The sequence below is a fragment of the Poecilia latipinna genome, unplaced genomic scaffold (assembly GCF_001443285.1).
Source record: "Poecilia latipinna isolate Pla-1442-1.1 unplaced genomic scaffold, P_latipinna-1.0 Scaffold572, whole genome shotgun sequence".
Lineage (NCBI taxonomy): Eukaryota > Metazoa > Chordata > Actinopteri > Cyprinodontiformes > Poeciliidae > Poecilia > Poecilia latipinna.
Genome location: NW_015113188.1, coordinates 309,511 through 336,443, shown reverse-complemented (window position 1 = coordinate 336,443; position 26,933 = coordinate 309,511). Strand labels below are relative to the sequence as shown.

The window sequence follows — 26,933 nt, the reverse complement described above, 5'->3', positions numbered from 1 at the left end:
AAATCTTACTTGCACTTTAAGTATTAACTATGTTAAAATCTTGTCTTTTTTGCAAAGGTTACAGGCAGCAATTTGAACTTTCTTGTAAGATCATGTTATGGCAAAAATACCGCATAGAAATTATTTGCAACTCTGACCGTAACTTTTAGAAAAAGATGCTGCAAAATCAGTAATTTTAGACTGCAACGATCACAAAACATAACATTTCAACATCCTGGAGGTGCCTCTGCATTTTAATAATTTCTTACCTTGGAAAAGAACTTCGCTTTTCCTCCAAGTATTTCTTGAGTCCTTTCTGAGCATTTTGCAAAAACATGTTGTAGCGCTTCAGCCTACTTAGGAGCTGAACATTTTGGCACATTTCAATCACCTAAAAATAAACGCATACATGTTGTCCATTATAAACACTGGTGCCAAGTTGGTGTATTACACGTTTTAGCTGTGCATTCAAAAAAGGGCAAAACATAAAAGTTCAAACATTTTGCTCTCTGTCGACATTGCTCATGACGTTTCTCCAGCGCTGCTCTATGTGCTTGTACGTATTTCCTTGCTTGAGCTTGTTCTTGACCTCATCGCAGCTAAAGATGGGCTCCAAGGTCAGCCAGGCACTCTGGCATTCCAGCCACTCTTCCAGCACATCCTGGATTCAAATGTGAAAAGGCAGCAATAAAAAAGATGAGACACAGGAAAAATATTATGAACCTAATGGTTGGATTTGTTTGTACTTGAGTTAGCCTGAGCTTTTTCTCCCAGGTGTTGAGATGGCTCTCAAAGACTTTTTTGACCGGGGACAAGGACAGGTTCTGAGTTTTGGCAATATGGTCATCCAGCCTCTGGAATATTTCATCTGGGACCTTTAGGATGGACTGTTCAGCCTCCTTGTCGAAAAGCGAATCAAATTCAACTGTTGCCCACTCCTCTTCCATCATTTCCAGAGCCTAGAGGAAAAGGCGGAGAAAGAGGAGCAACTTCAGTAAAGACATCGTCAGACAGACTAGGAGTTAGTCGGTAGCTTCTTTGATAATGTGCACAACAATGGAAAAGAATTTAAGTTTTAGCAGTGGTTCCAATGTAAATGAGCAATTTGACAACAATTTATAGACATTATCTAACAAAGACCTTATGGATCACTGTATGCATCACCTGTTCAATGCTGTGTTCTTGTCCGGCAGTCTGGGCCACACTAGTTATTTCATCCAAGTGGTCCTGAATGCCAAGCTCTATGTAGCGAGCAAGACTCATGTTTGCTTTTGGTCGAACTGTTATGTTAATTTTTTCTGAAATCATCTCCCAGTGGTAGCTCTTCATTCCCGGGCTCCTTAGGCACTGAATCAGAATAGAGAACGGCTGGAACTCCTCTATCCTGCCAAGCATTACACTTGTCATTGTTTGGACCTCTAATATTGTGTAGAACGACCAGAGCATCCCAGGACGCAGACAAACAAACAAAAAATAAATAAATCAGACAAGTTAATCACTTTTTTTTTTTTTTTTTTTGCTATTAGAAGATTTTGCAAGGTAACAAATCAGCTGCAAACCAGTATTGCCCTCGAACTGTTTAATTAAACCACTCATGGTTTGTTGGGCTTCTGTGACGAGACGGTCAAGCGGCTCAGAGTCGATTGAAGTAAGTGGGTCATTGAACCAGCCATCTGTCCAACGTTGCCAGTCAGACGTGGTGGTCCAGAGCTTTTCAAAAGGCCTGAAGTCATTTATTAGCTTATTCAGATGATCAAACTGTAATAAAAATTCATAATTTGTAGTTTGAAAAAAACAAAAAACAACAACAATGACCAACAAACAACAAAACCAAAAGCAGGTACTCCCAGCCATATGTTGAGTGATTCCTGTCAATTGCACTCTCACTGAAGCTCTCTAATAAACCTACATTTGAGATTGGTAGACCAAGCAGACGCTCTCTGGTGTTGTAGGTTTCCGACAAACTCTGGCACTGCTTCAATTGCGCTTTTGCACGCTTCGCTTTGTTGGCGATCTCATGGGCAACGTCGATGTCGTCATATCCCACAAACTCAGCAACGACACCCTGTTCACAAAGGTATATGTAAAGTTAAGACCTGCTTTAAGACAAGTACAGTGTGTTGCAAAATATTCAATGTGTTGCACGAGGGGCAGGTGGGTAGATGTGAACGATATGGATTTAAAAGTTCTATCATGATATTTTGTGGTACTATTATGATAACAATAAGTGGGACAATACAAACTATTTATTGCATATTTCTTAATGTAACTCTATGACTGTGTGTCACAGCAATTAAAGTCATCCAAAGCAAATACTGAGTTCAAAAATATGGAGAGTTTTGGGGTGTTTTAAACATAACCAATTGTGACAATGATAAATTAAAAATTCTTATCACGATAGGAAATTTATCACAATAAATGCTTTACATATATTCTGCAAAGAAGAAGGGGTAAAAGTATAAAACTGTAGATATGGAGAACTGGTGGAGTAACACCTCAACATACTTGCACTTGTATCTGTAGTGAAAATTGGTTTAACAAAATACATTGAAATTTGTGTCTTTGCAAGGCGACTCAATGTGGAAAAGTTAAAGGAGTACTAGTACTTTTCCAGGTCGTTACAAATTGGGACAAAGAGTGCGGAACATCTTTAGGAAGCAACCAGACAGTTATCCAGATAATACCTTTTTGTATGGACTCAAAACATATCGTGATTGATAAAAAGAGATGGAAAACCTGCAGCGCCTCAATTTGCTCCTGGAGTTTGTTTTGGTCTGATAGTTGGATCTTGTTGAAGCGCTTCTCATCTTCCTCATGCTGGGCATGTATTCTCTCCACTTGACAGTTTATCTTTAGTGGCCACCCAACAGCTGTCCACCTGCACAAAAGAGCCACCGCAACAGGACCTATAATGCCACAGTTCCATCTTAGATCCCAAGCTGAAAACAACAAATCAAGTCAAAGCGCAGTCTTATGATGGCTTTGCGTCTCATTAGGTGGGGGCACAGAGCATTCGTAGGAAGAAAGTCTATTTGTGTAAATGTTTCTAGGACTCACTTTTACTGTGCACTGTCATATCCTAAACCATAAAGAAAAAAAAATCTTTAAATGTAATTAAAGTGAAGATTCTGCCCGTAATCTTAAATTGGCCATGTAAGATTACTCATAGATTTGAGCAGTTTTTCAAAACTCACCCACAGAACAAAACTCTCCCAATAGAGCAAATTTTGAATTGCAACAAGAAGAAAAGTCCTGGAATTAGCCACTAAGTTTCAAAGAAAGCCAAAATTTAGCTATTTGAAATATTTTGTTACTAAACTACAGGCTTTTCTAGACTGACATTTCCATATTTTGCATTCAGTTTTCACGTATTTTCAAAATACAAAGTACTTTGAAGGACAGACGGACGGTTTGATGGATGGATCGATGCATGGATCTTTGTTGGGTTAAATCGTTCTATTTTGAGGACCACGTCACAGAAAATAAAATGTTAAAAGGAGCTGCTTTGCCTTTATCAACTTTCATTTCTAAAACTGAGTCAGATCTGCAAAATACTAAAATTCATAACTTTTCCAAACTTTTCAAGACTGTGTATAAACCCTACAAAGTTAATGCATGTAATTTCAGCATAATGAATACACACTTACTTTTTGCCAAAATCATCGTTTGAAATGAGGAAGTTGAGGTCTTCCAGTACCTCATAGTCCATCAAGATTTTGGAAAGTTGTTCCTGTTGTTAATAGGTTGTGAAGATAATTTGTCTAAATCTTAAATTATTATTGAACACAAACATGCTTAAACTCACTAAGGTGTTCAGTTTTGTACCTTGTAACTCTTAACCTGGTCAGGGATTTCTTTCATCCATTCCCTCTTTTCAGTCAGCTCTTCAATGCTGTTGGGTCTCTCCTGTAGCATTCTGCTTAAAAGAATGCACTTTTCACAGGCCTAAACACACACAGAAAATAATATATGCTTTTCAGAAGAGAGCTATTAGTGAACTCTGGCACACAAAGCAGCATGTGAAAAGTAAAAAGAATGGGATTTCTGGCCTCCGAACAAATGACTTACATCATCGATTTCTTTTGAAAGCATCACAGCAAGATTTTCCAGGAGTGCGTTGGCCAAAAACCACCGCTTCTTTATGAGTGCCTGTCGCACAGCTTGCACACGGACAAAAAATGGACCAATAACAATGTAGGATGGCAGCGAGAACTCAAGCTTCTCCATTTTCTTAAGATGATATTCAACCTGTTTCTTCACCGCTTGAGGGGCCAGCTTTGCATTGAGGGTCCTGAAGCATTAATGAAATAAGAATTCATCGTTCAGAGGACAGAATCACTTCATTTTGAACTAAAGCAGAAATAAGACTCAACTGAATTTTGTCAAATCCTAAAGTCAGACGCAAAAATGATATCAAAATTTGAAACAACTCTCCGACCTAATCCATAAAAACGGCATCAACAACAAAAGAAAAACAAGAAAAATAATAAACAGTTCATAATAAAATAACTTATTTTGATCATCTGAGTTTGCAGGTGAAACATTTTCCATTTTCATTCCAGGCTTGTGTGCATATGGAATGTGAAGCCCACTCAGTATAACTCATTTAGTTACCTTACTTACTCGAAATCCCATTTGCAATAATCTACGCTATGAAGTATGCTACTTTGAAAGATAATTTAAACTGATCTAATGGTCAACATAATCCCTTTTTCCTGACCGGCTTAGTTGTCTTAGTGTTGTGGAGCATCCTTTTTCAGTAATCTACACTTTAAACTTGAAAACTATTACAAAGCATTCTTTTGAAAAACTGAATAATTTCTTGTGATTGGTTTAAATATGTCAGCATTCCAAAGCCCATGTTTGCAATTATGTATGCTTTTAATCTGAAGGTCAACATATCTTTTGGGAAAGAGTTACTCTTATTTTGGTGGGTAGCAATGAGCTTTACTTTTAAAATTCACTTCTAAAGGTACAACATGCCTAGTGTATGCAGAGTCGCTGGTGGTCATGGTAATTTCCACTTTTTTGCTTTTTCAACCAAGCTCGCAAAAGATGATCCCATGTTGCTAGTGGAACTATAGCTGAATGACGAAAAAGGGATCTCAAAGTCTGCTACTTTGCTATGCACCAATGGAAATCAACTTACTTGAAAGCGTCTATGTCCAAAATGTGTAGGTCCAAGTATTTTTTATATCTGGCAGCGTAGGCCCTGAGAGGTATTGTTGCTTTCTTTAGAACATTCCGGACTTTTTCTTCCAGCTCTGTTACTTCTTTTTCGTGGAAACACATCGGCTCAATTAACAAACTGCCCATGATGACCAGTTTCTTCATCACAAACTGGTGAGAGGAAGAACCAAGCTAAATCTTTGACATTACGGTGACCTATGTTTATGTCAATATCAGAGCGCTTGATTTTCACTGTAAATACACAAGAAAAGCTTGCTTTGTGCTTACCCTGTAAAGCTGTGGAATTTTGTGTGTGACCAAAATGGCAGATCTGAACAGTTTTGTGACAAAAGTCTCAAAATCTTCAAGGGGAGTACTGTAATGAACCCCGTTCTGGTCCAGAATCAGATCCACAAGGAACAGAGGATTCTTCCTTGACCTCAGTAAAGACAAATGTAGAAAAATTACTCACAAAGTACTGAATGTCAATGAACATATGTGCACCTTGAGGACACTTTGTTAGCTTTTCATTAATGCAATTATCTGGGAAATGATCATCTGCGTACCTGTGGTTTATCTTACCTGTAAGGGCTATTGATCAGGTCTTTTCCCCAGACCAGGTCCTCAGTAAAATCCTTGCCACATTGACAAGATTCCAGAAGGAACTTGCTCAGGTTTTTCAGTGAATCTAACACAAGGGTGCGCAAGGAGTTCCTCATTCTGAAGACCACCTGTTTCATCAGTCTGTATATGATTTCGTCGGAGTCATACTCAGGGAAGACCTTAGAGATTGAATTGCTAGCAGAGCGGATGCTGTCGCTGAGTGAGATGACCCACTTCTCCTGGAGATACACTGTTATCTAGAAAAAGTGAAAGGATGTTGGTCCTTTTTTTTTAATCCATGTGCTGAAGAATGTGTGTGGAAAAAGAGTTTCAAGCATCAGGTTTGGATAGCTACAGAGTAGGGCTGCCCCTAGCTATTTTTTTTCTTTTGATTTTACAAATTCTTCAATCATTCAACAAAAAGCTCATTTATTAGATTTAACTATACAAAACGTTCACATTTTTTCCTCAGAACACTTCTGTATATTTATTACAATCACTTTTTGGAGACATTTTTGTTATTACTAACTAGGGCTGTCAATGTTAATACGCTTATGCATGCAATTCATCTAAAAAGTTTAACACGTTAATATTACATAATGCAGACCAATCGCATTATCTGTTTTTGACCTAAAAGCCTCTCTGCCGCGCAGCATTACAAAGCAGAACGTTAAATGGTCTTGTACTGCGGTCAACAATTCAGACTTGAAACGCAAGTGAAAAGATGAGTGAGAAGAGTCTAACTGGTGTGCTCCGCATCAAATCTCGCTTTAATAAGCACGCCGATGGATGTTTAGATACAACTAAGGTAGAATGTAGCACACTTACTGCAATGGATGAATTACCCTTCCACTGAAGTATAATCACTATAACCAGTTTATAGTTAACATTTCTAAATTACGTTTGAAAAAACAAAAAACAAACAAACAAAAAAAAAAACTTATTTTGAACCTTCCTGAATATGAAAGTCTAGAAAACTCAGATGTTTGGTTTTAGGCAATGAGACATTTTTTGAAAACATGCGTGTTTCTATTTCAAGCTTACACAGTTACGCAGAGTGATTTTTAATCGATTGACTGCACTTTTAATAAATGACTGAGACGGAAAAGCGTATCTGTACTGCGAGCTTACTTACCCCATTTTGAACTTGAAACTGGATGCGTACAAATTCATCCACTCGCTGTAGTTTGACGATCGTCACGTCGAACAGCTTCATGTCTGTCACTTTGTGGCACGTGTCCAAAATGTCATGTATCACAGCGATCACCTCAGGTAGGTTGAGCAGAGAGTTCTGGGCAAATTCATTTTGCTTTATCTTATAGTGAAGGGGAGGAACTGGAATGCATACTGTACGAGTAAAAGAACCCAGGGTTTAGTTTCTGAGAGTAACCCTTCATCTTCAAAAAAAAAAAAGTACATGTTGATTAAAAAAAAAAAAAGGAGCTTACTATTTTCTGGTATTTTCTCAGGATTTTTTTGTGGCAATATAATGTCTGAAAACTCCTCTGAGAAGGCCATCACAGTACTGTCAAACACCATGCGGTTCATAACCCGGTCAAATTCCAGCTTGGCCTGGTTCTCCAAGTTTTTTATACATCTCTCAAATCTGCACATAAAAACATAGACTTCTTTGACCCTTTTCTGTGTTCTGTCAGAAAAGGATTACAAACAGGCAACAACGAAGGGACTGACTGGGAAAGACATTACTCACAATTTCCCATTAAAGCCGCAAGCAGACTTTACAAGTTCCTTGATCCGTTGCAGACTGGCATGACTGAGGGACGGATTTGCCTCCCAGATGGGCATGCAGTCTACAGACGTGCTGTAGAGGAGCTGAATTTCTCCGTCCTTTCTCAAACGAAGAGCAGACTCGATTCGGTTTGCAAAGATTCGAGGATCCTCAGCTTTGAACAACAGCCTGATCCTCGGTATCCAGTGCTGAGTGCCTCCATACAAAATGGTCATGTCTGTGGCAAAGTGGTTAGTTTATTTTATCAAAAAAAAAATAAAATACAACTGTAGTCAGATGTTTTCATGTACTATGTATAAAGCCCTGTATTCAACACTCTCTGACATTAAATGAAATTAATATTTCCTGTTTTAGGTCTGTTGGGATTGCTAAAATTATTGCAGTTTGCTCCCTGACAGAATTAAAAGTGAGATAATTGTTGTGATTTCTTTTCTTTTTTTAGTTTTAGTTTCATTACTAATTTGTGAAATTGTCAGTTTTTAACTATCTGGCACGTTTAGGGCTATCCTTTCACAATAGTTTGGTGGACGTTTGCCTATTTATCCAGTCAGAACTGGTTTTATCTAAGTCAGGTTTGTAAGCTGACTTCCTACCTATGCTTACTTTTTTTTTTTTTTTTTTTTTTTGTACTAAGATTAGGGTTTTCTGATGGCCAATCCAATACATTGACTTTGTTTCCCTTAAGGAACTTTGTTTTGGGTAATCCTTAACAGTAGTTGTCCACAAAGTCTTAAATAAATTTAACCCATTTATTTATGGCTAAATAAATGGGTTAAAAGGTCATTTATTTAACCAGTCCCTTCTGCTACAAATCATCATACTGCTTCTCCCATACTTCGCAGTGGGAATGGTGTTCTCAGGCTTGCAGGCCTTGTTCTTCTCTATGTCCAAAGATAACTTCAGTTTTGTTTCTGTCTGTCTGAAAAAACGCTATGGCACATCTACGCTTTGATTTGATCTACACAACACTTCCACGCATGGATGTAATGTAGAATCATGTGTCATCTGCGTAGTTATGCTAACTAATCTTACTATAGTCTCAGCTAGCAGGTGTATGTCTATATTAAAAAAGGAGGGCTGCAGGACTGCAGGACATGCGGGAGCCTTGGGGTATCCCACATGTGACGTCTGTCAGCTCTGATGAAAAGTTGCCTACTCACACATAGAGTCCCTGTTGTTTAGGTAAGACTCTTCTGACTGTGATTAGTCAGACAGTGTGAACAAGATTGTGTTTATGCAAATATCTGCTGTCAAAAATATATCAAGTACTGTCACTACTCTATGCAAGAAAAACAAATAAACTACTTACCTTTCTTGTGCCTTTTTTCAGCAGGTTTTAATTCCTTATCTTTCTGAGTGCTGTCTTCAAGCAACTCCTCCTCCTCTTCCTCCTCTTCTTCCTTCTTATCTTCCTTCTCCTTCTTCTCCACCTCCTCCTTCTTCCCTTCCTTCTCCTCCTCCTCCTCCTCTTCCTCCTCCACCTCCTCTCTAAGAACCTCCTCCACTAGGTACTGACATTTTTCCGTGCAATAGTCAAGAACCCCAACTAAGTGCCATTTGTACTCAGGGTATGAACTTTCTGAATCACGTTGGAAAAAGACAAAGACACAAATTGTGACTAAAACTATATATTTAAAAAAAATCTATGAATTTATATTGTAGAGAAATAATTTTGCACCAAAGAGAACGTAATCACCAGTAAGCAGCAAGGCCAATGCAGGAATAGGCTTTTGATCAGGCCATTCTTCGTTTTTGCCCATAGCGAGCCAGCTTTCCGGTGTCCGGCATTCGTAATCATCATTGTCAAATATCTCATAAAATACAAAAAAACAATAAAAAATAAAAACCCCACATCAAATAAAAAGAACAAGGAGGATGTGGGCATTTTAAAGAACGCAATACACATATGTAAGATGGTTGCCATAGAAGCAGTAACACTATATTTACCTCAAGTGGAAGGAAGGGTGATACCAGCTTGTATGACTGAGGTTCAGAATCATCCTGCTTTTCTGGCAGCGCTGGCATCAAGTTGTTAGACCTTATGCCTTTTTCTGCCAGGAGTTGAAGTAAGTCTAAAACCAAGTATCCTCGACGAAGTCTGTTAAGAGAAATAAAAAAAGAAAAACAAAGACCTTAAATCGAATTATTATTTGATATAAAAAAAGAACATTCTTTATAATCTTTATCACAAAAACAGTTCATACCTCTCTTCCACTAACTGTCGAGGAGCGTGTCCAGGGATGGTTATGTAAGGAATCTGAACCTTGGGTGTGTCGCCACCGACGGCGAAATACGGATCTTCTTGAAGACTGTTGTCAATGCAGAGGTCCCATGGAGAAGTGAAAACTCCTGTTATGACACATAGCGTGGAGAGGAGTTTCTTTTACTATGACCCAATTAAGTTATTTTAAGTAGAGCTAATGTGTGCTCATTTGAAAAAAAATAAATAAAATACTATCTGTACAGCAATTTGCAAAAATACAATTTGTTTTTACACTTTTCATGTTACAACTAAAAAAAAAAATTCAATATCTTTTTATTTTGTTTTATAAATTGGTAGATGTTTCAATCCGAAGCGAGCGTAGGAGATGCCCTCTGAAGAGCTGGGTCTTAGTAAGTTTCTTGAAGACAGACAAGGACGCCCCTCTTTGTAGGACAACATCGCTGACTTAAATTTGATTAATCTAAGGGTAACAGTGGGGCTGGGGACAAGTGACATGTGCTTACTTAGAACTTTATGTGACTGCCGATCACAAAGTGGCAAACTTTGTGAAGTGGGAAGAAAAGAAAAACAAAAAAATGATTTTCAAATTTTTGGCAAAGAAAAATAAAACTCACATAAATATTTATACAATAAAACTCAGCATAACCTGTTGTCTTCAGAAGTTATCTACTTATTAAATAGACTCCACCTGCATCAAGGGTTTGTTGGAGAACATTAGTGAAAAAAAATACAAAGGAAGTTACTTACCTAGAAGGGGGAAACACACAACCTAATTGGCTGGGTTTTGAACTCAGGACCTTCTTGCTGCTACTAAGAACTAAACTATAGTTCAGCCCTGCTTAATAGTAAATACTAGAATTGCATTTTGTCATATTTTCAAATAAATTAATAATTACTTATGCTCATGTAACAAACTACAGAAAAACGTATTCAAACAGTAAAAGCCTGCTGTACGTTTATAAGGTTTGCTCAAATAATCAGTTTATTAGTATTATAAATCGGACAAATCTTTATGTAATGACTACATTCCCCCACACACAATTCCTAAAAGGCATACAAAACTTTTCCAATTTTCTTGTGTGAAAACTTTGGATAACACTTTTCATCCACCTCACAATTATAGAACACTTTGTGTTGTAGCATTAGAATCTCAATATAATAAAGTGAAGTTTGTTGTTTGACGTGAGAAAACGTTCAGATAAAATATATCTGGAATGCTATTATTTGCATACACATAAATGCTGCACTAGTTCACTTATAGCTACAATATCCTCACCCTCTGATGCCTTCTGAATAGCAAATTCCAGTCCGAAGGACGATTCACGGGGCACTAGTTCTCTAACTCTGTGCCTTACAAAAGCAGGCTTTTCTCCCGGAGGTCTTGTGGGTATCATTGGTGGTTTCGGATCTTTCTTGTCTATTTAAAGGAATGCCAGGCTGCCACGCCATCAACGGTAGGATTCCAAAGCTAATAGGTGCAAATTCAACGACTATTAAACGGTTGGCTTTTTTAATACGTTGCTACGAAATTGTCTAAAAAAAGAAAAGTTAAATGACATGAAGTGAAGTGAATGCAGTGCCCTACCGTAAACTGTAACACTGACCCGACTTATTTTACATAAAAGTCAAAGCTAACGTCACGCTGAACGCCACAAATCTCGGTTTAGTTATCCACAGTAACAGTAAAGTTGCTCGCTGTTGCCATGGAGATTCAGTACTGCTGTACGCTTTGACCGTAGGAGGCGCTGTTGCGTATTTACAACACAACTTGACCTATGTAAGAGAAGAGCATGCTACGTCAACAACGTAAGTTTGGTAGGAGATAGTAGTAAAAGAAAAAAGAAAGAAACCGGAGCAAACCGAGATGTTTGTTGACCTTCACTGTTTCTGGTGACGCTCTGCTTCCTCCAGTATAAAAGTATAAAAAGTATCATCTGAACTCTGAATTTATGACTGGAAACGAAATATTGACGGTCACAGAATAATTTACTAATTTACTATAATTTACAATAATTTACTGTTATTTATTGATCAGTAACTTATTTGAATCAGGCTGTTTCTGGTGATTTATTTTCCTCTAGTAAGTAATTTACACAAGTCTCCATATTATTACAGGTGCATCAGAAAGAAGAACCTTTTGGAAGAAGATGGTGGAGTTTATGATGTTTTTATGAGAAAATAAACATTAACATGTAGGTCCGTTTGTTAAGGCATGGTAAATGCATAAATTGAATGTAATGTGAAGTGCTTTGGGGTTCTCTGGACTTAACAACTATCACTATGTAAGTACAGGCTTTTTTTTTTTTTTTTTCCAGCCAATCAATAAGACATTCTTGGTGAAATGTCTAATGGAGGTCATCAGATCCTTTGTGTCCCAGAAGAGCTACATTTCCAAAGAAATGACCTCACTTTAACAAGATATGAAAATCACACTTAACACTGTCTCTGAGGATCTAAACAACCCACATCTAATAATGGGAATATTAAATCAGAGCAGCGTCGGCGCTCAGAACATGCTAACCACAATAGGTTATTAACGATTGCCACATGCTAGAGCTATTAAATAAATCCATGTAAAAGACTGGAGTTCCAAAGAAAACCGCATGAAAACCACAAGTCTCTGATGAGGTGGCGGTCCTTAAAACCTGGTTTTTCTACCAATGTTTGCCTGACAATGCCTGCATCCACTGTGGAGCCTGGAGGCCACCATGGAGATAAGACCTAAATGTAAAGTTGTGGTTAGCAGCTCTGGTTAAGCCAAACTCATTAAACCTAAAAAAAAAAAAAAAAAAACTTGATTCACCCTGTAATCCTCATTCTTTTCAATCTACAAGCCTGGCTGACTTTCTGCTTGAATTAAGGTTCAACAGAACATCTTTCTCAAAAGAATGTCAGTGTAGATTGTTTTCATGATCTCTGGAAGGTCAAGGAATCATCAATTCCTTTTTTTTTTTTTTAAGTGAAAATCATTAACTGCACATTAATGACATCAGCACGGGTTGCTCAGTTCACCAGATGTTCACCAACAGGATCAAATGCCAGCCAACCCCCTCTATACTGTCACAACTTGTGGGCAAGAAGCAGCTGCACAGAATTCCTGCTTAGACCCTCCACAGAAACGTATATTCTACAGTAACCACAGCTGTGCCACCTGGTACTCTATGGTTGTGTTTTTATCCTGAGTCCAGACGCAGGAAAATAAAAGATCCTGTGAGCTTAACAGTACAGGTTCCATTTATATGGGGTAAAAAAAAATTGCCTATGTATTGTTTTGGAGAAAATCATGAATTTCTCTTCATTTTTTTCAGATAAACAGTGGATTGAAAACATATTTATCTCCCCTTTCACTTTTTCACATTAACCAATTCAACAACTACAAACATTGATTTATTTTATTAGAATTTTCTGTTAATAGATTAAGAGAGTAGTGCCTGTTAGTGAAGTGGGTATTTTTTTTATTATTAAAATCTGAAACGTGTGGCATGCTTTTGCACCGGCGCCATTGCCAACGTCCTTCAAAGCAAATCTATTGCAGCAACTTGTCTTCAGAATTGACTTGATTAAAAAATTAAGTCCACATGTGCACAAGTCAAGCTCAGCAAAGCTACAGAACATCACAGAACAACAGGAAGACCAAGAAGCATGACAGACAGATCAAGGGTAAAATTGTGGAGAAGTTTAAAGGAAGCTAAGGTTTTAAAGCAACATCTTTAAAAATGAAAAAAAAAAAATGGAAAGAGTCTGGTACAAATGCAAAACCTACAAGGTGAGATGACATGCTGTTGATGAACAGTGTCCTTCGCAGTTAACCACACGTTTAAAACGTTATTGTGGCTCGGGATGGCACACAGGTGGAGTTGGCGTGCCAGTAAAGAAGAGCTCTGATTGGCTGAGAGGGGCCTCAGAGCCCAGCAGCCCACTGGATCAGGCAGAAGGAGCAGTCTAGACCCCCCCAGTCTGCGTCCCTCAACCTCGAGCAGCTGTCTCTGATTTCTCCTCTCATTAACTCTACTTCATTGTGTGGCTTTTGGAGTGAAACCAAAGTCGGTACCCAGGGGCTGTAAAAAGGCTCCAAATAGTGAGGAAAAAGCCACGAGATCAGAAAATGAAAATTGTTTTGAATTATTAAAGCATCAGATTTGTGTCTGCTCGTCTAAGCGATGCTGACCCCCACTGGCGAGGGGGTGGGGGGAGGGGAGGGGAGCAGGGAACTTTAATTTATTATTTCCCCTTTACTATGTTGACAACATTAGCTCTTTGCTTTACATACGAGGTCTGACGTGATTTGCAATATGAGGCAGTCAGTTTTTCATCGAATACAGAGTGTGAGGCAGGAGGGAAAGAAAACAGTGAACGGCGTCTTTAACACGTGTCTGTTCGTGTCGTCGGGAAAATATAATCTGCACTAGTTTGTCTGAGCGGGAGGGCGACGAAAAGAGTTATCAACTGGCTGTGTCTTTGTTTGAATGTCTGCCTGCTTGATGTATGTGTTTATGTGAGGGGAGCTGGTGACAAAATTAAAATCTTGAGCTCATTAGAAAGTCACAAAACATAAATAAAAGGGTCCAACAGAGAAAGGACATGGAGGGGTTCAATGTTTCAAGTTAGCATGAGGGGAGATTAATGTGTGGACAAATATTGAACACAGATCCCAGCCATTAACAAGCCATCTTCATCTCAACTGAAGCCTCGTTTGGTAAAGTAGAGTGAAATGGAAAGTGTTCTTTTTATATATATATATCTACATAAGATACTTTCACTGGTATTGCCAAGAACTGCGCGAGCCAAACAGGCCCTGTCATCCTCATTAGCATCACCGTGTCTGTTGGCCAAACTGGTTGGAAATGTATTAATCCTTGGAGCATATTTTAATTTATTCATTCTGTAGCTTTTCAGCACCGTCATCATTACACTGAGTTACACCATTTCTTTTTCCCCTCACAACTGTTGAATCGCTCTGGCTTCGTCTCATGATGTTCCTTTTCTGTATGGTATGTCTGCATGGCATGCACAAGGGAGGGGACTGAATCAAACTTACAATTTCCACTGTTTCAGTCATTCTTAGGTTAGACTATGACGGTTAAAAGGGCTAGAAACAGGAATAGCATCTTATTGATCCGACTGTTTCATCAAACAACTTTCACTGTTATGCTAGAGAAAGAACATCCTGGTAACCTATCTAGGTGAGTAATTGATTTCTAGCAGCTAAACGCCTCAGTAAAGATACTTTTAAACATTATTAAAAATGGGGTGGGGGGAAGACACTTTTCAATTAATTGTACCCACACTAGAACACATGTTGTTTACCCTAGTTTTTACGGTGACTTTTTAAACAAACACTTTATTGCTTGTGGTTGTTTTTGCACTGCCGTATATGATACAAAATTATCCCTAACTACAGCCTGGTCCGCTTAAGATTGAACATGTCTTGCATTTGAAAGCCTAAATGAGCTCTATGTAATTTACTTGCACAGACGTTTATCGCACTTGCCGCTCTTAAAAATGTTTAACAGCCCCCCCACATTAAACCCTGACCTTAAACTTCGGCTTTAAGTCAAACGAAACCTGCCATTTGAAAGCCTTCTCAGAAATCAAAAAGCACACCAAAGTGGAGCGAAATTCTTTTTAGGGCTCGCCAGACCCACATCCGTGATTTGATTCTATGTTTTAACCATTACCTCCGTCGTTCTTAGACACACAAATCCACACAGGTCAGACGTAAAAACATGGAAAGCTCATTTCTGTGTTTTGGGCCGAGCCAGAAGCGGACACTAAATCATTTCGAGCCAGCCCAAAAACATGTCTGTCTGGTGATAAAAGTAATGAGCAGCATGCTCACATGTTTTAAACAGGAATAACTTGATCTTTCATAAACATGTAGATTTTTATTCGCACATGTGCGAGACGAAAAGAGAACACGACGAAGTGGGATTTATAGTTTGGAGCATTACAAAAAAAAAAATAAGAAGAGAGACAGATGAAAGAACAAAACTTATTAGATGCCATAAAATAAATAATCACACACCGTGAACAGTCTCATATTGTGTCACAATGCCACAACCACAAACTCAGGCTGAATGTTACGTGATTGGCCAACACTGAAGAATGCTTAACTGAGAATTGGAAAAGTTAAGGATTTATGCTTTTCAGCAGTTTTTTTTTAGTGGGAGTAGGACCTGTTTGAATAGCCGATGCAGCTGGGAGCTTTTTATTTTTTGAAGGGACAAATTTAAATGTTTTTGAACTGTGAAATGTCAGGGACACCACAAAGCATTTGCCCTTCATAAATCACATACCAGCGTTTAATTTAATAGTAAATGACCCCAAAAATATTCGTTGTTTCTTTTTCTTCAAAAGCACATCAGGGCTCAGGCATTGAGGAAACTTGAAAAGAAAGGCTGATCTGTACTCTGCTTTTGTCAGAAATAATAAAAAAAAAAGAAACAAATAACCAGACAATTTCAGGAAATATTTTGTTTTTCTTTGAACTGGCCAAACATCTGGGGCAATTTTTATGTTTCACATCTATACTGACGTTCAAATCTAAAGCCACAAAACAATACGAGGACACTTAAAGCAACAGCGTTAATGTTTTGCTTTTTCTTTTTCCTTAAGATGGAAAAAATAAAATAGTTTTGGCGGACAATGGGTACTTTTGACTTAATGATTTCTAGACTCATTTGGGTTTGTAGAAAAGCTCATCCATGTGTTGGAATGGATAAGCCTGACTAAGACGGAGTTGTTTTCATGACTGGGCAAAAATATTTAGCTCCAAAAAACATGCACCTGCATTTGCAGCAAAATGTGTAGAAAGCACCGACTCAATATTTGAAAAATATTTTAAAAACCACAAATCATTTTCCTATGGAAAGGGATTAGGACAGCTAAAAAAAAAAGGAATTCTGACTTAAAAGTCAAAGTGCCTCTAAACTGACAGCTTCTTCTTAAGCATTGTATTTTAAATTCATTAAGTCAGACTTATTTTTGTTTTTCTTCAATGGCTCTTTTCTCTTCCGCATTTTCCTTCTACTTTCCAATTGTAACTTTTTTTTGTTTGTTTATTACAAAAATTTAAATAAATACATTCATGTTTATGGTTGTACAGTAAAGTGAATATAATGTATTTTAAGAGTATCAATACTTTTTCAAGGGAGTGATGCTGTTTACAAGAAGAAAGTCAACTCAAGTAGAAAAAAAACTTTGATTGCAAAATGCCACTAAACTGTCAGCTTCTTCTAAAACATTGCATCAATAAGAACAAACATAATTGCCATCATTTGTTCTGTCAGCCTTTAGTAATTGTGTTTTTTTATCCTTTTGTTTCAGGAGAAAGGCAGATGGTCAGGTCTGAAAGCAATCTGTATGTCTCTGAGAATGTTTATCAAAAAACCATCCCAATTCCATGCGTCTGTTCCAATTTCCTGAGCTCCTTTCTCTCCCAGTTTAAACCATGAATCTCATCTGACAGAGCACATATTCTTCTTCCAGCTCAGTTTGTGTGAGAAAAAGATAGAAACATCAAACTAGACAAAGGACTATATATATCCTGTGGCTGAAATTAATTAAAAAGGACTGTCAAGACTTTGTGATGTGACTTTCTGAAGACTGTTTATGACCCATTGTTACAATAAGGAACGACAAAGAGAGCTAAGCATGTGGGGGGTTGAAAAAAAAAATCCCTTTCTTGTCTGGCTCATTTGCATGAAACAGAAAGCTGCCAGATTCCTCTGGTGCCACAACGCAACCAATCAAGCTGCTTGTGACCGAGTACTTATTATTATTTTTTATTATTATTGCTCAGGTTTCTCTGTGCTCAGCTTCAAGGAAGCTTTCAACTTGTAATTACTGCAGCTGAAAAACAAGTGGGAAGAAGACGATAAACACATTTCTAAGCCTCATTATGAGGCCCCGGGAACTGAAGTGACCGCGTTTGGATGGTATGCGCTGTGATGCTGGTTTATATTAGCGGTATGGGTGAGCCAATGTCAGTCGCAAGTCTGTCTGTCCCCCACTGTGCTGCCAACCTCTGGAGAAATCGTGTGCTGTATGTATGACAAGGAGAAAACAAGGAAGTTTTAGGGTGGTCCAAAGAAACAAAGTGAGACACTCTCTCTCTCTCTCTCTCTCTCTCTCTCTCTCTCTCTCTCTCTCTCTCTCTCTCTCTCTCTCTCTATATATATATATATATATATATATATATATATATATATATATATATATATATATATATATATATATCTCAACAATTGAGAGACAACTTCATTGAATCCCATTGAGAACCTGGTTATTCCACCGGATATTGATCTCTGAACTCTTCCTGAGTTAAAACATTAGTATTGTTGTTTCTAAATTAATATGAACTTTTTTTCTTTGCATCATTTGAGGTCTGAAAGTGCTGCATCTCTTTGGTTGTTTTGACCATTTCTCATTTTCTGCAAATAAATACTAAATATTTCCTTGGAATTTCGGAGACATGTTGTCAGTAGTTTATAGGATAAAAGAACATCCATTCTGTTCTATAACAGAATGGTGGTGGAGGGGGAAGAGGAGGCAGTCGGTGAGTCAGCATTTTCCAGGGTTGGATATGGTCTCCCCTAAACCCCCCATTTGGGGCGCCACTGGGCGTCATTCGCTCAAGGGCCGCCACTGCCTGTATAAATAGAGCGTAAGCTCCTCTGCTGAGCCTACATACTGAGAGCGCACATTAACAGGACGATTAATATTTTAGGCTTGCTACAAAATGAATAATAGAAGTGTTTACATGCTTTTATATATATATATTCTACGACAGAACGAGGTAATCTCTCTATGAGCGAAATGAAAGACCAGTAAAATTAAAATAAAAGAAAGCAGAGTTGGAGCGCTCCTTTTCTTTCCATCTTTTCGAACCCCCCGCGATGAACCGTCCGGCTCTGCCCAGGATCCCTTGATGCTGCGATAACTTTCACCTTTTCTTCCACCGAGCGGTGGAGGAAGAATCCTGGCTAAATTCTCCCGGAATTTGCCAGGACCTGGACGCGCGTTGCGTAACTCGCGGAGAAATGTTCTTTCACTGGGGTAAGTGCGATGCAGCGACCCGTTGCTGCGGGATGGCGTGCGTGTTGTAACCTCAGAAGGAACCAGGATGACGGTGGTTTGCGTGCTGGGCAGAGGAGGGCAGAGCATGCTGGTGGCGCTCGGATGGCTTCTGTTAATCGGGACGCGCAGCGGAGCAGGTGAGCAGCGCCCGTGTGTTTGTTGATGCTGTTCATCTGTTCATCACGCCGCAGTCATACAGCTTGCTGATAAATCTGACTTCTTAAAATTCAGTGTAACCTGAGAAACCCTTGATGCTGTGAGCAGCAGCAGTGATGTCATGGTCATTCAGATTAATAATTCATGGAGAACATGAAGAGGTCGACTTTGTTTTTGTTTTTTGGTCCATGATGTCAGCAGAGGAAACGTTCACGGGATTTTATGTACACACATTAAGTTATATATAAATGTGAGGTATAAGGGCAGTTATTGTCACCCTGATTCAATACTGCAAGTCTTTTTCTTGTCTTGCCGTGATCTTAAACATTCAGTTCTGGCTGCATGGTTTGAACCTCTGTGCCAGTCATTTGCATCATGTTGCAGGTTTGGCTCTACATTCAGCTCAGTCCAGAAGTTTAGCCATTAAGTGTGCTTGTCATTGCTTTAGGAAAAGTCTCCCTCTGCTGAAACAACAGTCTTGCCTGCCTGCAGTCTTTCTGCATGCTGCATGCTTGGGTTCTCTCCAGGTAACTAAAACATGAGTTAAGTTAGTTGGTTTCTCCAAATTGTCCTTAGGTGTGAGTATGTATGGTTGTCTCTGTTACACTGTCTTGGGTGTACCCTGCCTCTTGCCCAATGACCTCTACAGCTGGGTACCAGAACCCCACAACCGTGTAGGATAAAATTATTAACTGGATGGATGCTGCCACCACCTCATTTCACTGAGGGAATGTTAGTCTACCGACACACTAAGCATTTTGTGTGAATTCTATCAGCACCTTCTTCCACATGTACACTGTGTCAATAGATGAAGGTACGTCAGCCATTATTGACATACCTTCACCAATGGCTGTCATCTTGTCCCTCTTTTTTTTTCTTTGGTTGCACTGGGTTTTATTTACAGGGACTGGTGTAAAGGGGGCAGAAAACAAATGTTCAAAACACCGATTCTTTTTGCAAAAGCATGTTGGCAGTCATGCATCACTTTCTTCCAGTTTATGTTGTTTCTGTCGTTTTCCCGTTGCTTTTTGTTGGTCTACCACATAAAATCCCTATCAAGTGCTCTGAGGTTTGTGGTTATAACATGACGCAAGAGGAAAAGCGCAACTGGTTCAAATACTTTTGCAAAGCATTGTATTGCCCAGTTGGTCTTTTCACCAACTCGTTCACACTCTGTTTGTTGCAGCTTCTAGATGTGCAAACCAAGCCTGCAGTCCACCCATCGGGAATCTGGCTAGCGGCCGGGTGCTTCTAACCCGGACAAACTGCTGTGCCAAACATTTCCAAAGTTTGTGCCCCCATCCTCCAGAGACCCCCCACTCATGCCAAGAAGACGCTCATCCTCCTTCTCTGATGACCGACGACCCGTTTTTGCATCCGGACACTTGGTGGGCATCAAGAGGAGGCAACATGGAGCAGGACGAGATCCGTTTGGATCTGGAGACAAAGTTCTGTCTGTCTCATGTAGTTTTGATCTTCAGGTCTCCCAGGCCTGCTGCAATGGTCATTGAGCGCTCCGCTGATTTTGGAAAGACCTGGGAGGCTCTCAGGGTGTTTTCTCACAACTGCAGGGTGGAATTTAACTTGGACGATGACCTCAGAGGGCCGGGCTCGCTGTGCACGTCCCGGTACTCTAGTCCTCTCCCTTGTAGCGGTGGGGAGGTAAAGAAGTTTGCACAAAGATGTAGAGCATTTTCATAACACCCAACCAGTGCTATTTACCTCTCTCCTCGCCTCTCTGCTAGGTAATCGTACGTACTCTGGATCCAAGAAGTGCAAAAACCTTTGACCCCTACAGTCCAGAGGCCCTTGTCCGCCTGACCATCTCAAATCTCCGCATCAGACTACTGAAAGCTCAGACTTGTCCTGCATCTGTGAACTCTTCTGCAACATGGACAAACCCCACAGCCACTTCAGAAAGCCCACCTTCTGCACCATTTGCCATTTCCACATTGCTGGCCAGAGGGACATGCCTGTGTCATGGGCATGCTGAGTATTGCTTACCACATAAAATCAGTGAAGACAAAAGACAAGACAGTGACAGGGTAAGTGGTGTGTCTTGCATTTGTGTCAGACTAGAAGCTAGGACATAAAAAAAGTGTCTGATGGTTATTGTAATATCTGTTCCTTTTGATGGGTGTTAAATCTATCAGGAAAAGGCGATTCTGAAAGCAAATATATCAGTTAAAAAGCTGAGCTCACCTGCTGTAGCTCATCATCCGATACTCAAATCTTCCTCCTCCTCCCACCTCACTCTAACCTCCCACGTGACTACATGGGTCACAGATTTAAGACACCGTGCATCACGTCTTGCTTTCATTCATCCCACCTGCATGACACTGCAGAGAGGTCGTCCCTTTTAAATGCTAGTTATTTTAAGCTGTTTTAAATACTCTTCTTTCCATTTGAAAGGGTTTAAAAAGTTTCAAAGTGTAGCTATTTTCTTGGTGTTGCCGCTAAGTCCGTCACAATAGGCAGTATATTGGTTAATTGCATAAAAAATTAAAATGAGCTCAATAATTTCTATTCTGATTGATACTTTTTATGGTCTCAGTTGTGTGTAGTTCTTGTTTCAGTTTTAATGTTGTTTTTTTTGTGTGTCATTTTGTTAATTTATTTTGGATATTTAAAATATCTTCCATTGTCAGTGTTAAATGTTCCTTGCAAAATTAAGGTTTATGGATTTTTTTGAAGAGGATGAACTTGTGTTGTCATGCAGTACCACTGTTAATTCACATTTCTGTGACAATTTATTGTCCAGCAATGACTCGTGACTTCTGAAGACAAACTCACACATGGTTTTCTTATATGGCCTGTTCTCTTTCTTCCTCATTTTAAAGAGTGGGCCTTTGTTACATTTAAACTCATGGGAGACAGTAGAAAATGTTTTTTAAAAAAGATATTCAAGTTTAGTTAATGTGAAGAATAGCTTCTGCAGTAACAGTACATTTACCTTTAAGGCTTTTCACAAAATTACCAGAGGAGCTGATAAATGCAAAGAGATTATTTTTGATATTTTGTGTATTTTTGTTCCATTTCTTGTGCTTGCTTTGTAGTGTACATTTGGGTGTTTCCAAAAGTACCTGTTGACAAATGGATCATCATTAACACTTTCAACTCTTGAGCCTTAAACTTTTTTAAGAACAGGTGTGTGTAACAATTAACTAATGTTGGATAAAGAGACTGAGCAGCATCTCATCTAGGTATTTGGAAAGTGTCTCTGCGTCCATCACACTGATGGGGATCACTGTGAAAGGTGTGCCCCGCTGTACAACAATCGGCCCTGGAGGCCTGCCAACGGCAGCAGTGGTGAGCCGAACCCATGTCAGAGTAAGTGATCAATATTGGACTGTGTTATCAGACCATTTTAGTCTCAAAGCCCCGAGTTTTTAAGTTTTTGTTTATGGCCAGTCAATTTCCCTCCTTGCCCCTCTACCACTGATGACGACTTCCACCTCTGTTTTTGAAGAGTGTGAATGCCATGGCCATGCAGAGAGCTGTCACTTCTCTCTCCGGGCATGGATCTCCACGGGTGGAGTCAGTGGAGGTGTCTGTAACGACTGTCGGCATAACACCGAGGGCCGCAGGTGTCAGCGCTGCCGTCACGGTTACCATCGCCACCGGCTCATGCCCCTAAAGTCTCCCTACGCCTGCACACGTAAGAGTCCATTGATCATGAGTTAATAAGAATTTAGGGTTATAACATTATGACCTTGTAATCATGGTTTTAGTGGTTTATTGATCGTCCCCTCATTGATGGTTGGACAGACAACTGGTTGGAGAGATGGATGGTTTGTTGGATCGACAGATTAATTTACAGATGGATGACTTGTTGGATGGATCCACCTGCCTCTGTCATTGTCTCATTGGCCAAAACACTTGACCCATCTTGCCTGCTGGTGGGGGTGAGAGGGTCTGGTGGCAGCCTCACTTCTGACAGACTGGCCCAGGGCAGCTGTGGCTACTATCCAGTAGTTTGCCATCATCACAGTGTGAGTGTGAATGACTGATTGTAGTGTGAAGTGCTTTGGGGTCCTCTGGACTCAATAAAGCGCTGTACAAGTACAAACCATTTAACATGGATGGTTTGTTGGATGGGTAAATGGCTGAATGGCTGAATGAATGAATGAATGAATGGATGGATGGATGGATGGATGGATGGATGGATGGATGGACGGACGGACGGACGGACGGATGGATGGGTAATTGGATAATTGGTTAGTTGGATGTAGGGTTTGCTGTTTGAGTGTATACAGTTGGATGGATAGATGGACGGTTTGGATGGTTAGTTGGATGAATGAATACATGTCTTGTTAGGGTCACAGCTGGATGGATGGTTGGATGCTCTCAATCTTAAAGTTAATCGCGGCTTTCATGATCACTCCGTTTCTGTTGGCATTGGGTCAAAATGAGACGGTTGAAAGATTCTCCCTGCTAACTTATTGAAAATCAACTGATTGAACTAGTATAAAACATTAAATAGTAAGTGTGCTAACCCTTTCCGTCTCTGTCCATGTTACAGGCTGCTGGTGTGATCCCCGGGGCTCGTTGCCTCCTCCACCTGGACAGGTGTTACCCTGGTGCGACCCCAGGAGTAGCCAGTGCCAGTGTAAGCCTGGCGTAGGGGGCATGAGCTGCAGCCACTGCCGCCCCGGCTACTGGGGCTTTGGAGAGGATGGCTGCATGCCTTGTGTCTGTCCAAACAACTGCGATCCAACTACTGGACTCTGTTTGAACAGGTAGACTTTCAAAGACATTTAAAAAAATGAAATTGCAATTTGAAAGAAATCTGACTGTAGATTGATCCAACCATAAATAAAAACTGTCACATACATTTGCTTTCAGCATTTTTACTTGATACTTAGTAGAACCACCTTTTCCTGTGTCTATGTCTGCAAGTCTTATAGGGTAAATCTCGACCAACGTTTGGTCGAGATTTACCCTATAAATCTTGACCAATGGAGAGGATACTGATGGATAGAACGCATCAGTAAAATGAAACAAAGCAAGTCTTGGGAGAAATTCTCAATTGGATTCCGGTCTGGGCTTTGACTGGGACTTTAATACATGGGCAAGGCCTGTGGTTCAAAGCTCAAACCATTCGACTGTAACTGGCTGTCCTGCTGAAAGTTTAACCTTCACTTTAAAGTGTTTCAAGTTCCCCCTCTCAATAAGTTTTTTGAGGGCAGGTCATTTTTATGCTGATTGGTTCAATGGGCAAAAAATGTATTTCCACTTTTACAGCTACCCAAATAATCACGTACTGAACGTGCCTATTGGTGGAAAAATCCCAGACGTGGACGACATGTTCACAGCTGAGGAAGAATGGTCGAAGGAACATGCAGTGTCTGCTCTCCACTACACAGGTGATGTTTATTTGCACTGTCGAGAATAATTTTGAAGCACTAAAAGCAGAGCATAACATACTGTCCTCACACAGGGAAATGCAGGTGTAAGGAGAAAAGTCTGAGAAGCGTCTCTGACCTCTGCGAGACCAAACACGACTACGGTGAGAAAAGAACTGTTTATGATTGGAATGGCTTCAAAGAACCGTTTTGATCATCTTCCTTTGCCGTTCACGACAGTGATGAAGGCGAGCGTGCTGTCGGCGCACGACAAGGGCAACCACGCAGAGGTACGGGTCAAAGTCCGTAAGGTGCTTCGATCGGGTCGGGTGGCGCTGCGCTTGGGGACCGCCAGCGTGTTCCCTCTGCCCTGGACCCGTCGGGGCTGCACCTGCCCCGTCCTAAACCCAGGTAAGTGCGTCGCAAAAACTGTGCTGCATCAAGCTTAAGTATTTAAGTAATGCCCTGTTGTTTAAAACGCAGCACTAAGAGATCTTACTGTTACACCGTTTCCTCCTTTAGGTGTGAAATACTTGCTTGCCGGCCCAGAGGAGCCAGAAACCGGTCGTTTGTTGGTCACCATGCAGAGTGTAGCGGTTCCATGGACGCCTCGAGTATCTTTGTTTTTATCAGAGGCGCTGAGGAACGGATGTCTGTGATACAAACAGGCAGGGCTAAATTTAGAGGACATAACTTGATGTGAAAGCGGACTACTCAGCAAAAGAAACTTTAAAAGTCTGGAAGCGACTGAAAAAAAAAAAAAACCCAAAGACTCAAACTCAAAGCCAGATGACTTCACAAATTGCCTTGGAAGAGTTTTCCTATGAATGATTCATATTGTGTCATGTTACAACCACAAAACTTAATGGATTTTATTGGATGTGTATGAATTTGACCAATCTAATGAACTATTGCTTAACTGAAGGAAAGTGGTGTTCTTCATTCTTTCGCAGAACGTCAGAAGAGCGTCATGCATTCACCACCGCAGCGTCAACACTTTGCAGTCCTTCTTTACAGCTACTTTGCTTTTCAGCATTTCTTTACCAGCTCTGCACATCTAGATTGGAAAGGGAAAAAATCATCTAGACAGAATTTATGTAAACTTGAAAAGTTTATTTATTTTTATTTTGTGTATGAATTCATTTATGGGCTCCTGGCGTAAATGTCAGGTCTTCAGATCTCATTCAACCCACACCTTTTGTTTATTTGTCAGCTTTCTTTTGTCGACCAGTAAAAACATATTTATTCCATGAAACGTAAGGATATTGTTCCCCGTCTTCAACAGAACAGCAGATCAGAGGAAGAAAAAACAAAACAAAACTGAGACGACCAGTTTAAGACAGATTTTTTTTGCTACAAACACAGAGACACCCTGAAAACTTGACGGTGACTTCAGCGACCACTGTACGACTTTTTCTGTTTGTTTTGACAGCAAGAACATTAATGACAACATTAATTTGTTGTGCGGAGATTTTTACTGGACAAAGAGCACAGTGAGAAATGGAACACGTTCCTCTAATTTTTCCCTCTGTTTTGGTCTCAAGTGATAAAAAGGGAAGTGATATTACACATCAATAATATCTTGAGAAAAAACAAACAAACCATCAAGCTATTATAGCTCAAACTAATGTCACTTTGGATTTTAAGTAATTTTCTTTAGCTTACATTAACAGACTGACACTGATGTACAAATGAAAAAAGGCTCTTCTGTTATCCACGAGAAGCAGCGATATTAAACTGCTGTTGCATATAATGTAATGCAAGTCCAACAACTCAAGTCCCTCTTAACAACATGAGGGTAACCTTTCATTATTTAGTGCTTAGAAGACGAATCACTTAAGTAAGTCCTCTGCTGTTGTTCCATGAAACAAACCTTTATCTGGCTAAAGACGTTTGGCTCAAGAAGAGTCACTCTGCGATGGTCTGATTGGCTCTAGCTAGCCGTCTGCAGCCGACGCGCTGTCTGGTGAAGCTACCGAAGGAGAGTCATTCTCAGACAATAAGGCGGAGCCGTCGGCGGCAGGAGCACCGCCCGATTCAGCTTGGGGAGGGCTTTCTTTGTCTTCCTCCTGCGGATAGAGGTCGGGGTACCTCTGCATGCACTCCTGCATGGTGCGGAACTGCTCGATGCACTCGGAGCCCTTCACCTCTTCCTGGCTGTAGTGGAAGCACGAAAAGGCCTCCTTGAACTGAGAGCCACAGGGCCCACTGGCCATGCCGCCCAGGCAGGGGCAGTTCCAGTTTATTTCTCCATTGGGCAGAATCAGGCCTTCACAAACAAGATGATGACAGGTCAGTTTGGCTCAACTTAAAATAATACAAGCATCATTCCTTAGCAACACCCTCTAACTGATTTTTTTTTTCAACTACTTGCTTCCAAAAAATATTAAAACAATTGACAGATATTTACTTGTTCACAGTTATGCTTACAAGATTTTGAAATGTGTATTTGTCATGCAAGTTTTTTTTTTCTTTCAAATTATTAGAAAAAAGCTTGCAAAATTTGAATGTGGTTGCTTACAAACATGATTACCTCTTAGAAATTAAAACTCTAAATGCAATTTGGACGTCAGAAACCATCTGTTTTAATCAGAGAGACATGCTTAAATGAATGTGACTATGATAATAT

The 26,933-nt window shown here is 39.9% G+C and overlaps 3 protein-coding genes across 4 annotated transcripts in view; 1 reads left to right on the top strand and 2 right to left on the bottom strand.

Annotated features, from left to right (window-relative positions):
- The window catches only part of dnah1 (dynein, axonemal, heavy chain 1), a 37,083-nt gene extending 25,964 nt beyond the window's left edge, over positions 1-11,119 (bottom strand). Inside the window, exons 1-22 of the mRNA XM_015041896.1 lie at positions 11,002-11,119; positions 9,706-9,850; positions 9,449-9,599; positions 9,198-9,312; positions 8,926-9,080; positions 8,811-8,877; positions 7,463-7,718; positions 7,200-7,357; positions 6,887-7,098; positions 5,731-6,008; positions 5,437-5,587; positions 5,129-5,319; positions 4,048-4,270; positions 3,805-3,924; positions 3,627-3,709; positions 2,716-2,857; positions 1,889-2,044; positions 1,539-1,737; positions 1,144-1,397; positions 726-938; positions 479-640; positions 249-370 (exon numbers count right to left, since the gene is read on the bottom strand). Coding sequence (XP_014897382.1) covers positions 249-370; positions 479-640; positions 726-938; positions 1,144-1,397; positions 1,539-1,737; positions 1,889-2,044; positions 2,716-2,857; positions 3,627-3,709; positions 3,805-3,924; positions 4,048-4,270; positions 5,129-5,319; positions 5,437-5,587; positions 5,731-6,008; positions 6,887-7,098; positions 7,200-7,357; positions 7,463-7,718; positions 8,811-8,877; positions 8,926-9,080; positions 9,198-9,312; positions 9,449-9,599; positions 9,706-9,850; positions 11,002-11,119 — 3,671 coding nt within the window. The remainder of the gene's footprint in view (positions 1-248; positions 371-478; positions 641-725; positions 939-1,143; positions 1,398-1,538; positions 1,738-1,888; positions 2,045-2,715; positions 2,858-3,626; positions 3,710-3,804; positions 3,925-4,047; positions 4,271-5,128; positions 5,320-5,436; positions 5,588-5,730; positions 6,009-6,886; positions 7,099-7,199; positions 7,358-7,462; positions 7,719-8,810; positions 8,878-8,925; positions 9,081-9,197; positions 9,313-9,448; positions 9,600-9,705; positions 9,851-11,001) is intronic.
- Positions 11,120-18,403: 7,284 nt separating this feature from the next.
- Positions 18,404-25,291, top strand: LOC106953259 (netrin-4). Of its 2 annotated transcripts, XM_015041871.1 has the most exons (11): positions 18,404-18,940; positions 20,146-20,347; positions 20,441-20,621; positions 20,705-21,004; positions 22,163-22,289; positions 22,429-22,617; positions 23,482-23,698; positions 24,204-24,325; positions 24,400-24,468; positions 24,545-24,715; positions 24,827-25,291. In XM_015041871.1, the coding sequence occupies exons 1-11, from the start codon at positions 18,850-18,852 to the stop codon at positions 24,961-24,963; spliced, it is 1,806 nt and encodes a 601-aa protein (XP_014897357.1). In that variant the 5' UTR covers positions 18,404-18,849; the 3' UTR covers positions 24,964-25,291. The 2 variants fall into 2 exon arrangements, with proteins under 2 accessions (XP_014897357.1, XP_014897356.1); XM_015041870.1 differs by having other exon boundaries at positions 20,146-20,621.
- A 200-nt stretch (positions 25,292-25,491) lies between these two features.
- Positions 25,492-26,933, bottom strand: part of chchd4a (coiled-coil-helix-coiled-coil-helix domain containing 4a) — a 6,033-nt gene continuing 4,591 nt past the window's right edge. The window contains exon 3 of the mRNA XM_015041872.1: positions 25,492-26,573. Coding sequence (XP_014897358.1) covers positions 26,242-26,573 — 332 coding nt within the window. The 3' untranslated portion in view covers positions 25,492-26,241. The remainder of the gene's footprint in view (positions 26,574-26,933) is intronic.